We start from the raw sequence: 13430 nt of genomic DNA on the forward strand, positions 1-13430 counted from the left end.
TCAGGAAATGAGTGTTTCATTGGCCAGACCAGATCCTCTGCACTGGCATGCCCCTGAGAGGGAACATCTGGTGTGTGGCAGGGACAGGATCCCACTGTGCGATGACAGGATAAAGTCCCCAGCTCAATACACCCATGCATCAGTTTATTTGAATTAAAAATCATAGAGTCCAGGCACCAGGCCTGAGGGACACTCAGCTTAGGACAGCATGGTTTTCAAGTTGTCAGCTCTCAGACCTCACTCACTCAGGATCTTTCCCTCCCGTTTTATAGTGTCACCAGCAGTTTGACCGATCCAAGCAGAGAAGAGGGACATCCCACACCCCACCATGAAGGTGGACCCCTTGGTTCATGGCTCTGGGGCCCACCAAAGGCCTCTGCTCTTCAGGGAGGGCTGCTGGGGTTGGGACAGAAATGGGAGAGGCAGAGACTGACAGTGGCTTTCAGAGAAAGTTCTTACTGGGAATAGAGGATGAGCAAGTGTTTCACCTCAGGGTACATGACTGAAGTCAGAACTGGGCAGATTTAGAGGAGGGATGCTGCTCTGCCCCACACACCAATACCTCTGTGAGTTACACCTGATTCCCAGATGGAAAGCAAAGTAGCGACTGAGCAGATTTTGATAACAAGCAGTCCTCAGAGCTTTGGTGCTGCCCAGCCCTGGGTGAAGAGGATGAAGGGGGATAAAGGAGGATGAAGCTTGCGGGCAGCAGGGACTGTGAGGAGGTCAGAGAAGCAGGTCTGAGCAGCCCTTCCACTCAGCCTCCCATATCCCCTTCCTGCTGCCTCACAAAGCCTTCTCCTGGGGAACTGAGCATGGGGGAGCCTCTGATGCCTCTGCTGGTAGGATGGCAGTGTGAAGCTGCAGCTTCCTCCAGCTTGTGAGGGTGCTGGGGCTGATGGACAGCAGGGGAAAACGGCTGTGACAAGCAGGAGCCAGCAACGACATCCCTGCTCCACACTGCAGGGTGGTTTTCACTAGGCTTCTACAACAACTTATCTACAAGATACATTCAGCAGCGGCGTTGAGTGCTGTGCTTGAAAGTATTCTGCTTCTTTTCTTTCCCTCCCCATCTTTGACTGGTAGGGAAGGGAAAGCCCCCAGCTCCAGGGCACACCTGCGTCTTTACTTTGTGACTTGATGAATGGCATGAGCCAGGTACCCTACGTTGCCCGACGTAACTCCTGCCACAGAGATTCGCCCATCTTTTGTCATATAGATGGAGAACTCCTTGATCAGCCGCTCCACCTAGGGTGAAAGAGCACAGGTCAAACCACAGGCCAACCTCCACAGTGTCAACAGAAGGCAAACTCACAAAGCTTGCCAGAACTGAGCTCAGCCTGTGTGCCAGCAGACATGGCATCCACCTGCTTGGAGCTACTATAGTTGCCCAGAGAGGTGGTGGAATGCACAATAACTGAAACATTCAAGGCCAGGCTGGATGTGGTTCTGGGCAACCTGATCTAGTTGAAGATGTCCCTGCTCATTGCAGGAGGGTTGGACTAGATGAACTTTGAAGATCCCTTCCAACGCAAACCATTCTGTGATTCTATGACTCTAATGGGAAGCCAGCATCAAGCCCTGTAAACCAGGAGAGATGCTGCTCAACTCTTCGGCAACACATGAATGCTGCAGACATTCAGCCAGGACAGTCACCTCACTTGAGCTGACTTTAAGGTCACCTCAGAGTGGCACCACGTGACTGCCTCCTTTGACAAATAAGCAGGCTGTTTGCTTTCAACCTGCACAAGCACAGCAAGGAACAGAGCACGACCTGGGTCCCCATGACACTCCAATGCCAAGGGCTTGGAGGATGTTCCTCCTGGAGGAACAACCGCCTATCAGAGCTCAGTCTGGCACCTGTAGTCTAGATCTTACTGACAAGGACTGCAAACGACACCTTGAGTCCACAGGAACTACATTTACCTGCTCAGGCTTCAGCCCCGTGAAGCAGAACATGCCAATCTGGTCAGTGATATGCTGCCAGTTGTGGGAGGATCCCTCTTTCTTGAGGTTGGACACCAGCTGAGTCCGCATGCTGATGATTCGGTCAGCCATGCCCTTCACCTCCACGAGCCTGAAAAGCCAACCCAGGAACAGCTCAGAGCAGGGCTGGGATGCACCCACACCGCCCCCCATTCCCAACTACAGGGAATCAGCTCTCTTCACCTGGAGAGACCTCATTCAGGGTTGCAGATGAGCCAAGACCAGGGATTGTGAGCCTGCAGCTCCAGCTGGGGAGCTGCTTCCTTCTCCTGCTACCTGAAGATGACTGCTATTTATTATTTACTCCATAGCTGTTGGACAATGGAGTTTAGGCATCTCTCTTTTGAAAGGTATGGGTCAGCAGGAGGCCGGATGGCAGCACTGCCCAAACCCATATAAAATAGCACCTGCTGACAGAGTGCAGGGATACATCCAGGGCAAGCAGACATTCCCTGCTCCAAGGCAGCACAGCTAGGAGACATCTCTGCTTATCCCTGGATCAGGCACAAGCATCAGCCTGTCAATGGAACCCTGCTACCAGTGAGGCCACAGCACACTGCCAGCCTTTGTTCTGCCAGGCCAGCTGCCCACAGGGACTGACACCAACAGAATGACACCAGAAAGCATGACACCAGGAAGCAGGCTTAGGGCATGAGGGTTACATTCCCGGGTCTTGTTCCCAGGGGCTTATGCTTCCACTTCCCCCAATGCCTCAGTCCTTTCCACTGCTTGGATAGGCAGCTCCTGCAGCTCTCAATCCTAGGGGAGCTTTATCCCCTCCTTTTTTCTGACTTGGCAACACAAGATAAACCTGTTTGTGTCAGGCAGGACCAATCCCAGCTGATGCCAAGACATGAGCAGCAATGTCTCCAGAGGAAAGGGGCAGCACATGGTTCTGACTGGACCCCTGGTTCTGATTGCAACCCTGAAGCTTAGAGCTGCCCAGGACAGCAGCAGGGAGTAAGCACAGCACAGGGATGCCACAGAGACCTCACATCTTGCTGCTGTGAGCATTAGGGGCTCCCTCTTACCACTCCTTCCGTATGTCAGGGGTGTTGAGAATGATGGAGGCAATGCGGGCTCCATTCAGGGGTGGGTTGGAGTACATGGGACGGATGAGGATCTTCAGCTGTGACTCAACCCTCTTGGCTTCCTCTGCATTGCTGCAGATCATTGTGAAGGCACCTGCACGCTCTCCTGAAAGAAGGTGATCAGGTCTCAGACTCAGCCCTTAGATACTCAGGGCTGGGGTAGGACTTATCCAAGTGCCACCCAGCTTTAGTAGAGCCCTGTTCTCCAGCAGGGCCTTCACCAGCTCCCAGCAGGTGATCTCCTGTGCCGTGATCACTACTGCAGAATAACATGGGCAGCAGAAGGACAGTGGCTGCTAAACCCCAGAGCCAGCCTAGGTGAAGCCATCTCCATGCCAACTGCCCTACTCACCATACAGCCCCATGTTCTTGGCATAGGACTGTGATATGAGGACGTTGATGCCCTGGTCGATGAAGTAGCGCACAGCCCAGGCATCCCGGTTGATGTCCCCACTGGCAAACCCTTGGTAGGCCATGTCAAAGTACACAAGGAGGTTTCGTTTCTGCAGCAGAGAGGGGAGAGAGCATCAGAGGAGCTGGACACCCCTCCAGGGAGCAGGGCAGCAGGCTGAAAAGAGCCATGCAGGCATCAGCCTGCTCACTGCAACTCCAGAAGTAGAGCCATTCCCCTTTGCCACAGGGAAAGCAGCCCAAAATCCACAGCTACCCATCATGCACCAAAACAGCAGGTAAAGACCCTCCTGGTGCATTTATGGGATGTGTAGTCTGGCCCAGGAGACAGAAGCAGATTCAGTAGTGATAAATTATTCCATTTCTGTGTCTCCTGTACTATCAGTTTCCACAGAAACCAGGCGGGAACTCTCTAGGCAGATGCCAGCCCTTCCACTGCCTCCAGGCAGACAACCCAGCCACACTGCCCCTCTGTCAGGAGACCTGCAGCCATCTGTAGGCCATCTGTAGGCCACTGATATTGACCAGTGCTCAGGCTGTGACTAAGGCAGGCATCCCAAAGCCAAATTTCACTGGCTACAGCTTGGGGAAGCAGCAGGGAGGAGGAGAATGATGAAGGTAGAACCAGCCCCATCTGTTTTCAGCTGAACCTTGTGAGAGGATACCAAGCATATGAAAGATCTTGCAGCAGTTTTAATACATCAGCACTGGGAGCACCCCTCCAGCTCTCACAGCTCACTCCTTCAACCCTGCTGCTCTCCTTTCAGGTCTCCCTACCTGGGAAGGTGTCAGCAGAAAGTCTGATGGTCAGCTAGAAAGTATATGGCTGTATTTGTGTGGCCCCTGTCTTCAGAACAGGAACAGGACACCCATCCTGGCTTCACGGAAAGGAATAACCTTTAGCACAGCAATGACCCAGAGATGGTGTTCCCAGGAACAGCACAGTACCCATGGGACGCTGTACTGCTCACCTTCACCAGAGCCGCCACCTCCTTCCATTGCTCCTGCCGAGGATCCACCCCAGTGGGGTTGTGAGCACAAGCATGCAAGAGGATGATGCTTTTCTCTGGAATTTTCTAAGGAAGATATTAGAAAACATGAATTATTAATGACATCTGAGCACTCTCCTCAGCAGCCGAGATGAGACTCTTGCCCCAGACAGCCGATATGAGCTCTGCAGGGCTTCTAGCCTTGATCTGGGGCCTTCACACATCACAGGCTAAAGCAAGAAGATCGCCCATCTTCTCACATCTCATCCCTGCTTCCAGGCATGAAAGGCAACTCACAGAAATGTCATCCATGGCTCCAGAGAAGTCAAGGCTGCATGTCTTGGGGTCATAGTAGCGGTAAGCCTGCAGTTGCAAGCCAGCATCACGGAAAATAGGTGTGTGATTGCCCCAGGACGGTTTGGGTAGGTACACATCACGGCTCGACTTGAAGAACCGTTGCTGATCAAGACAAAGACATAAAGTGTTGAAACATGTTGAACAGCTTCAGACTGTTAGAAAACCCCAAAGATTCAGCTCTGGTCCCTTCTCTCCTGCACCAGCCAGGGACTCACCAAAAAGCTGGCTCCAATCCGCAGAGATCCAGTCCCAGAAATACCCTGAACAGTGACATACTGCAAAGGAATAAACAAGTACCCAAGTGTGAGCAGCCATGGTATGATACAGAGAAAGGCCACTCACTACATCAGCATTGGCAGAAGCACACCAGAACAGGGACATGGGGCTGGAGGGGACCACACGGGTCAGCAACTCCAGTTGCAAGGCAGGGAGCTGGGACAAGGTCAAATTCCCTCCTTGGAAAGGGCTGTTTCCCACTTCAGCTTTCAGAGGAAGCATTTACTTATCCAGGCTAGCCAGCCTGCAGCTCAGAGGCATAAGTACCCTGCTGGTTCTTCCACATTTGCTGGGAACCTACTTAACCAACCATACATCAGAAGGTGCTGCCAACCCCTGCTTCCCATCCTGCTCCTTACCCGGCCACTCTTGAGAACCTCACTGTTTTCACCCAGAGCCAGTTCTGCAGATGCCCGAGTGAAATCTGCAAGCCCCGCAATGGGCAAGTACTCCTTGTCCATCTTCTTGGATGCTATCATGGCCTCTGCCTGGGAAGGAGGACACATAAGTCAGCAAGGAAGGCATCACTGTGGGGAGGATGGTGGACAGCTCAAGATTACTTCATATCTGCTAGCTCAAAAGGTGCTAAGGTTGTTTTACAGGACCTTCCCTTCAGAGATCAGGGCTGGTTCCAAGCACAGGGCAGGAGTAAGCATTTCAGATTAAGCCCTTTCACCATGGGGCAAGGTGCCCAGTGGCTACCAGAGCCATCAGTGGGTGCCACTGTCAGTATAGCAGAGCCCAGAAACCCAACACCAGAGGAGAGCATCACTTCAAGCCCGTCACAAGTCAATGCTGCTACACAAGGAACATGTTTCTTTGCCCAAGCAGGAATTGTCCTGCAGGAAGACGACAACAGACTGTTCAGAAAACAGTCCAAGTCCCTACCTAACAAATATCAGAGAGTGGAGGCAAGAACAGCCACAAGGAGCAATGCTCAGGAAAAATAGAGCAATAGAGATATCTGGAGCACTTTGGGAACCCTATTTGTGCTCCCAGAGCAGTGGAACAGGCACTGGCAACATTCACATACCACCAGGAAACTGTTCCTGTGCCACGATCAAGGTTCTCTGGTTGTGACCCAGCTGCAGTACATGCTGACATGAGGAGAGCAAGGGCAAGGGATGGCTTTAAACCTGACAGTGATGAGGAACATCAACAGCACATCCTCCCTTCCTCGCTGGCAGCCCTGAAAGGCTCCGGAATCCCCTCAAGGGCAGTGTCCCCATCCAGCTCCCTGAGCTGGAGTTTTAGCCTGGCTTACAGAGAAACTGCTAACACTGACTCAGCAGAATTTCTAAGACTAACCCACAGAGGGGACAGTGTGTCAGCTCTTTCCTACCATGTGGGCTGGCCCAGGGAACACCAGCCTATTGAAGAAACACTGAAGTTCAGAGGACAGCTGGATTGGAGGACTCATGGACATCAGCAACAAACAGATTTACCTGGATGGGAACAGGCCATGTGTTCCCTGTTTTATCCCCCACTACTTAACAGCTCTGCTGTATCTCAAAAGCATTAGGACTGCTAAGGAAGACATCCAGGAACACTGTCCTGCTCTGTTAGAGACAAAGCTTATTCTAAGGGCCAACAGGCAACCCCTGCTAAGAAGCCTTCCCCCTCCCTGACAACCCTAGGTGTCCAAGACCTGGGTGTGGCCCTGCCCAACAGCAGCACCAGGCTCACCTTGCGAACACAGTTCAGGACATACGGCTTCCCGCTGTCATCCCGGTAAGCCCCCACTCCCAGGTTCATCTTCTTGGAGTTAGTGTCACGCTTGAAAGCTTCTGTCACACCCAGGATGGGGTCGGGGGGACCCATCTCCACATGGGACCACCACGAGCTGAAGGCAAAGGAAAAGAAGCTAAGAATCAGGCTTGAGAATTGGCCAGGGATGTGCATCAACATGGCTAGAGAGAAATCTTCATTTTAAACCCCTGGAAGAGGAACAAGAAGTGCTAAGAGAAATATCCAAGGCAAAAAAGAACCAATCCTTTGTGCTCCATGAGCTGGCACTGCATTTTATGTTGCAGAATGGTCAAAGAGCTTTAGTTCACTGTGCCTGAAGATTAACTGACTCCCTGCAAGTCATTAACATGTAGACATTCTGTTTGTCTCATGTGCTGACATCAGGAAGGCCCCAGGAAACAGAAGCCTTTGCACCAATACAGGGCTGCTTCCCAACTCCTGGAAGGGCTCATGTAAATGAAGACTAATCTGCTCTTCCTGCAACATCGGCTGAGCCAATGCAGACATTACCCTTCCCTGCCCTACAAACTCTGCCAGATGCTGTTTTTCATGGAAATCAGAGAACACTTTCTTCCTGGTGTGACAAGTGAAACTCGATGTGAAGGCCCCTTCCCTTGCTGCCAAGGAGAAGCTTTGTGCCCCACTCTACAGCACCTGCTCTACAAACCACCTGCCTCCGTCCTGTTGGTAGGACATCCTGAAGATGGAGAGGCTCTCTTAATGTCAAGGGCAGACCAGACCATGCTATAAAAAGAAACCTGTTCTTCTCTCTTTGGCCACAGCCAAAGTCCCATTTCCTGGCCTTGCAGGCTTGTAGATAGTGCAAGAGAAGCACTGCAGTAGTTTGTAACCTGCCTGACAGACAGCCCCCTCCTGAACGTAGGATTACTAAAGACAATAACTGCACATCCTGGGAGCATCCCGACCTATGCAGACGCCTGAGCTCAGCAGGGCACAAAGCACCCAGCAAAAGGTAGGCTGGGTTTATCTCCTCTGGGGCAGGATTTAGTCTTAACTGCTGAAGGAAAAACTCATAGTCTGATGGCTCCACATACCAGCTTCACAAAGCTTTGAAGCCTGGAGGAGGCCACCTACCTCACCTGAAGATAACAACCTTTTCAACTTCGGAATGCAGTCCTGGAACTGGATCCTGCCTCAGGCAAGGCTGGCAGCCTGGAGACACCAGGGTCAGTAGAGCCAAACAGGCTAAGGAAGCACTAATGTGATCAGCAGAACTCACAAAATCATTTTCTCCCTCTAATCTATCCCAATTTTGGGTCTATTTAGACCCGACTTGTTCACAGAATCCCAGAATGTTTTGCGTTGGAAAGGACCTTAAAAGTCATCCAGTTCCAACCCCCTGCCACAGGCAGGGACACCTTTCATGAGACCAGGTTGCTCCAAGCCCTGTCCAACCTGGCCTTGAACACTGCCAGTGATGGGGCAGCCCCAGCTTCTCTGGGCAACCTGTGCCAGGGCCTCAGCACCCTCACAGGGAAGAACTTCTTCCCAAGAGCTCATCTCAATCTCCCCTCTGTCAGGTTAAAGCCATTCCCCCTTGTCCTGTCCCTACAGGCCCTTGTCCAAAGCCCCTCTTCAGGCTTCTTGTAGCCCCTTTAGGCACTGGAGCTGCTCTACGGTCTCCCCTTAAGGAGCCTTCTCCAGGCTGAACCAGCCCAGCTCTCTCAGCCCATCTCCAGAGAAGAGCTGCCCCAGCCCTTGCAGCTCTCTGTGGTCTCCTCTGGACTTGCTCTAGCTAACTATTCACTAAACATACTTTGCACTGTCATGTATGTAGATCACATCTCACGGAGCTTCTAACATCATTTGCTCTCTTTAGACGTAGCTGCTCTTCCATCAGTACAATATTTCAAAATAAAGCCTCCATTTCTCCTCTTGACAGGCAAAAAGAGCAGCAAATACATACGAGGCTGAACCATCATGGGTAGTTTAAAAATGGAAGATGTGCTTAGCATTTCTAGACCACTAACAAGTCTTAATTACCTCTCCAGTAAAGTACAGGATCAACTTAGAAAGGAGGATGAGTCAGTCGTGCCAACAACACTCCTCAGAAAGGAAGATGGGCTGCAGCCAGCGGGAAGGGAGCAGCCTGGGGAGCCAACTTGAACAGCGCACAGGGCAAAATGCTGCTGCAGGTTCAGGCAGCAGGTTTGGAAAACCTCTCCCAACACCTTCCTGGCAATGGAGAGGTGAGGAAAGAGAAACACACTGCACAGGAGCACATCCCACTGCAGTTTACCTCGTCTAGGATTATTTTGGTATTGAGGCATGCAGGAGCCTGGCCATCCATTTCAAACTGCTGCTGCTCTGGAGGTGGGGCAGCACTTTCTTTCTGCTCAGCTTGTCACTAAGCAGCTTACAGTGTTTGGGGTATTTAGAGCCCAATCTTTCAAAAACTTAAGCATGTCACTGGGCTCTAATATACTGCTACAACTACTGCTGATCCTGTGGGCATTTACCTAAGCTATAGCACTACTGAGTTAAGTACTTCTGTTCTGAGCTGGTCTTTCCATTAGCTTAAGGCAGCGAAGGGTGAGGTTTAGGACTTGATTTTCCCCTTCTCAGCCTGGAGGTTTTCAGATGAAGGCTGAAGAAAGACTGCTGTTTCCAAGGCAGTGAGCTTTCAAGGAGACAGGGGAAGAAAGCCCAGACTGAGATGTCCACACACATCAGGACACCCAGAAGATCACAGAGGCAAACCTTTCCAGATAGAGGTTTGGGAAAAGGGATCTACCACGGATCCAAAGCCACAAGTCCTGACACACTGCTACCCCTATGTTACCACCGTGTTATATTTTACTTTGAGCAATTAAAAGAGCACTGGTCTTAAATAAAGGTCAAAGTTATAAACTGCACGTCTTCTCTACCAGGCTGGAGGTATTCCAGTGCATAAAACTAACCAGAGGGAAGTCTGAGCTGAGGGATCCTAGGTATAGGGCAAAGAACGCACATCCTCCATATACAGGACCAGAACAGAGGTGGCCCAAGTCGGAGTTTAGATGCTGATGAGAGCTGGTATTCAAGTACTCTCTGTACTCATCAGCCAGGATTATCTTCTGAGCCAGTTTAATGCCCAGCTGCAAGCACATTGTGACAGATGAGACAGAGAGGGCAGGAAAATGTACCAGGAACTGCAAAAAACAGTAACACCCTTCAAAAATGTATGTGGAACTTATGGCCTGAGCTGCAGAGACCCACGGGCATGCTTACAGACTCAAGCCAAACCCAGAGAGCAACTACACAAGTGTTCAGAAGCCCAGTGAAGGTTTCCATTGGGAAGAGGCCAGTCCACATTCCCTGTGGTACAGCCAGGTAAGATACTGGATTTCAAACCTCCTCCAAAACCCCTACAGCAGTTCTACAAGCCAGAGCAGAGCAGTAAGGGGCCAAAGGCGACTCTCTGGATACCACAGCTAACACAAATATTTACACAAGTACAAAGCCAACAGGCTGCTAGCTGGCTCCTAAGGTCCTTTCAAGCCTAAATATTCATTGCCCCAGTGAGTTGTGATAAGCTTCCCACCAGGAAAAGCATTTAAAATAGCTGTCTAGTGATACACCAGAGCAGCAGGTGAGTTATCACCTTCATTAGCATCTGTGTGTCAAGGGAGCCTTTAATCATTTGGTCAGTACCTCTTCACCTCCATCCTGATTTCAGAAAGACTATTTCCAGCACAGAGCACCAAAGCTGCTGAAGATAAGCACACAGAAACTGCTAATCACTGCCTGGCATTCCCTGTCCAGGGATGATGAGCCACTCTTTGGGAACAACAGTGGCTGTGCACAAAGGTTCTTTAAGTAAAAAACGGATAGTTCACATGTCTTTTAGGTGACCTCAATTTGTTAATTTATATTTTGCTGTGTAACAAGCTTGAGAAAAGCAAAGCTATTGCCAGTGATCTTGCACACCTCTCACAGGCCTGCTACAGTTCAAGGGGCAAAAAACACGTTCTAGGCAGCTGTCTTCCATATCCAGTGAGAAGAGGCCGCTGTAGAAGAAGCAGGCACTGAGAGTATTTGTCTCACAAGGCAGTGAGGGACTGTGCTTGACAGAACAGGGTTAATCAATAGCTAAAAGCCTTATTTACTGGAATGGAAAATAACCCACCACTTTCCTGCTCTGACAAGGGCTGGGAGTTGTTCCTTAAGAGTTTTCAGAGCCAGTGTGGTCCAGGAGTCAAAGGGTTCTGCAGACATGCAGCAAGGCTCTTGCCCAGATTTCTCCACACTGGTCACAGTGGTGTTACCAGTCAGTGGTCTGTGTGTCTGGGGTCAGCTGTGCTGTGTGGGGCTGTTCTGGGCTCTCCTCAGGGCTCCAGCTGCACCCTACATCCTCCTGCCCATTCCTCCCTGGCTTCAGACACAGTGCAGCCCAGAGCTGACCACAGGAACATCCTTACTCCCATCCTGTTCACACCAGGGCTTGCACACCTAAAAGCATGTCTCTAGCAGCGGTACCCCAGCCCTACTGCATGGTGCATAAGGTCCCTTTGCGCCCACTGTACGGTGCACGCAAGGTAACAGCAACCCAGCCCCATTTTGCAGCGCATGAGGCCCTTCATGCCCCACTGCACACCCCCCAGCCCCATTTCTCAGTGCACAGGGCGCACCCGGGCCCCCTTCTCGGGTCACAGTTCCCCCCCGCCCACGCGCCCTCCACGGTGGCTCCTCAAGGGCAGGCTGCAGGCGTCTGTCGCGGCCGCAGCCAATCAGATCGCGAGGAGGCCGCGCTCCCGAGCCAATCCCTGCGCCGTCACCCCGGCAACCCCCGGTCCTCGCCGCGGCGCCTACAGGCTCCGCAGAGGGACATGCTTCCCCCTCGCGAAGGGCTCACAGTCCCTCCCCACTTCACTCCCCCCCCCGCCCCCCTCCCCCCTCCCCCCATGTTGCCGCCTCACAGCGCGAAGTACGGCGGCGGGAAAGCCCCTCCACCGGCATCGCAGGATGGCTCCAGAGGCTGGGCCTCCCCTCAGCCCTCACCTGGCGCGGGTAGCAGCGGCGGCGAGGCGCGGGGAGGCAAGCAGCCGGCCGGTGCACAGCAGAGCCATGGCGGCGAACGGGCTGGCTGGCAAGCGGACACCTCACACGACGGCTGCGGCCCCGCGCCCCGCCCCGCGCATGCGCCGCCCTACCTTCTGCTGTGCCGATATGCGCCCCCTGGCAGACGGGAGGGCTCTCTGCAGCCTTGCCGTCCGGTGTTGCGCTGCGGTGGCCTATACTGGGCTGTATTGGACTGTACTGGAGTGTACCGGGCTGTATTGGGCTATGCTGATCTTCACTGGCCTGTACTGGAGTGTGTTGGGCTCTATTGGGCTGCACTGGGGGGTATTGGGCTGTTCTGAGGTGTACTGGACTGTACTGTGCTGTACTGGGGTGTACTGGGATGCACTGGGGTGTATGGAGCTGTACTGGAGTGTGCTGAAGTGTACTGGAGTGTGCTGGACTGTACTGGGCTGTGCTGGGCTGCAGTGGGGTGTACTGGGCTGTGATATGGAAGTCTGTACTGAACCATATTGGGCTGTACAGCACTGTAGTGGGCTGTGCTCACATGTATAGGACTGTACAGCCCCAGACGAGTGGTGCAGGTACAGGACCATACAGGGCTGTGCTGGCTGTACTGTATTGCACTTCAGTATACTGGACTGCATGGGACTCTACTGAGCCATATTGCTGTAGTGGGCCATCCTGGGCTGTACCTGGCCATATGGGGCTGTGATAAACGCATAAATGTATTGGTTTTCGCAAATCATAGGTGTGGTTATGTGGATATAACTGTACCAGTTTACAATAACAGAAACAAAGCTCGCTAAAGACACAAGATTAGACAACAAGTTAAAAAGGGCCAGAACTGTTGAGCAAAACGGAGTCACATAGCAAAAGAATTTGTAAAGGCAAAAGGAAGGAGGGGACGGGCCAGGAAGACTCGATATAAGAAAATCTAGTGCCTGGAGAACATAGAGTTAAAGCACTTTTTAGCTTAACTTAGGTTGTGGAAAGAGAGCAGTGTTTATGTTGTAAGTCTGTGGAATGTAGTGGCCCCCCTAAACATGAGTTAATTGTTTCACACTAGTCTTTGAAAGTATCTTTAGCCTTAAAGAGGAATGTTTGTGTTGTAAGCCTGTGATGAGACAACGGGATTTAGCGGCCCCACTAAACATGAATGAGTTATTTCACACCATCCTTCTAGTTATCAGTTAAGAGATAGAGCCTCCCAAACATCTGCTAGCTTGGGATGCTCCTCGTCTGCCTATCCTGCAATCAATTTTGCAGGAAGGTCACGCTGTTTTAAATCTTTGCCAGCTGTCAGAAGAATTACAGATATGGCTGGTTTCAGCCAGTTGTGTGGTTACTGGGGCGTCCGACTGTGCCAAAGGTGAAAAGTACGCCGCGAGGAAGGCTGCTTACGTCATCCTCAAGACCCCCGCCCACAGTCACCGGAGAGCAGTTGCAGACGCCAAGAGGAGGAGGCTTATGATAGGAAGTTCCGGGAGTTAGTTATAATATTCCCTGCCTATACGTGGGAATTATGAATATGCATGTCACTAATGCA

General features: G+C 51.8%; 1 protein-coding gene across 1 annotated transcript; it reads right to left on the minus strand.

The window, feature by feature from the left end:
- Positions 1 to 436: 436 nt before the first annotated feature.
- On the minus strand, positions 437 to 11999 carry GOT2 (glutamic-oxaloacetic transaminase 2). The gene is made up of 10 exons (XM_061468893.1): positions 11861 to 11999; positions 6797 to 6953; positions 5470 to 5598; positions 5050 to 5109; positions 4775 to 4936; positions 4460 to 4564; positions 3430 to 3580; positions 3018 to 3183; positions 1927 to 2077; positions 437 to 1248 (listed from the first exon to the last, which is right to left on the minus strand). The coding sequence occupies exons 1-10, from the start codon at positions 11926 to 11928 to the stop codon at positions 1126 to 1128; spliced, it is 1272 nt and encodes a 423-aa protein (XP_061324877.1). The 5' UTR covers positions 11929 to 11999; the 3' UTR covers positions 437 to 1125.
- Between the last annotated feature and the right edge of the window lie 1431 nt (positions 12000 to 13430).

Source organism: Pezoporus flaviventris, unplaced genomic scaffold (genome assembly GCF_033815535.1).
Source record: "Pezoporus flaviventris isolate CSIRO_AGI_PZ_B2104156 unplaced genomic scaffold, CSIRO_AGI_Pfla_v1 ptg000054l, whole genome shotgun sequence".
Taxonomy (NCBI): Eukaryota; Metazoa; Chordata; class Aves; order Psittaciformes; family Psittacidae; genus Pezoporus; species Pezoporus flaviventris.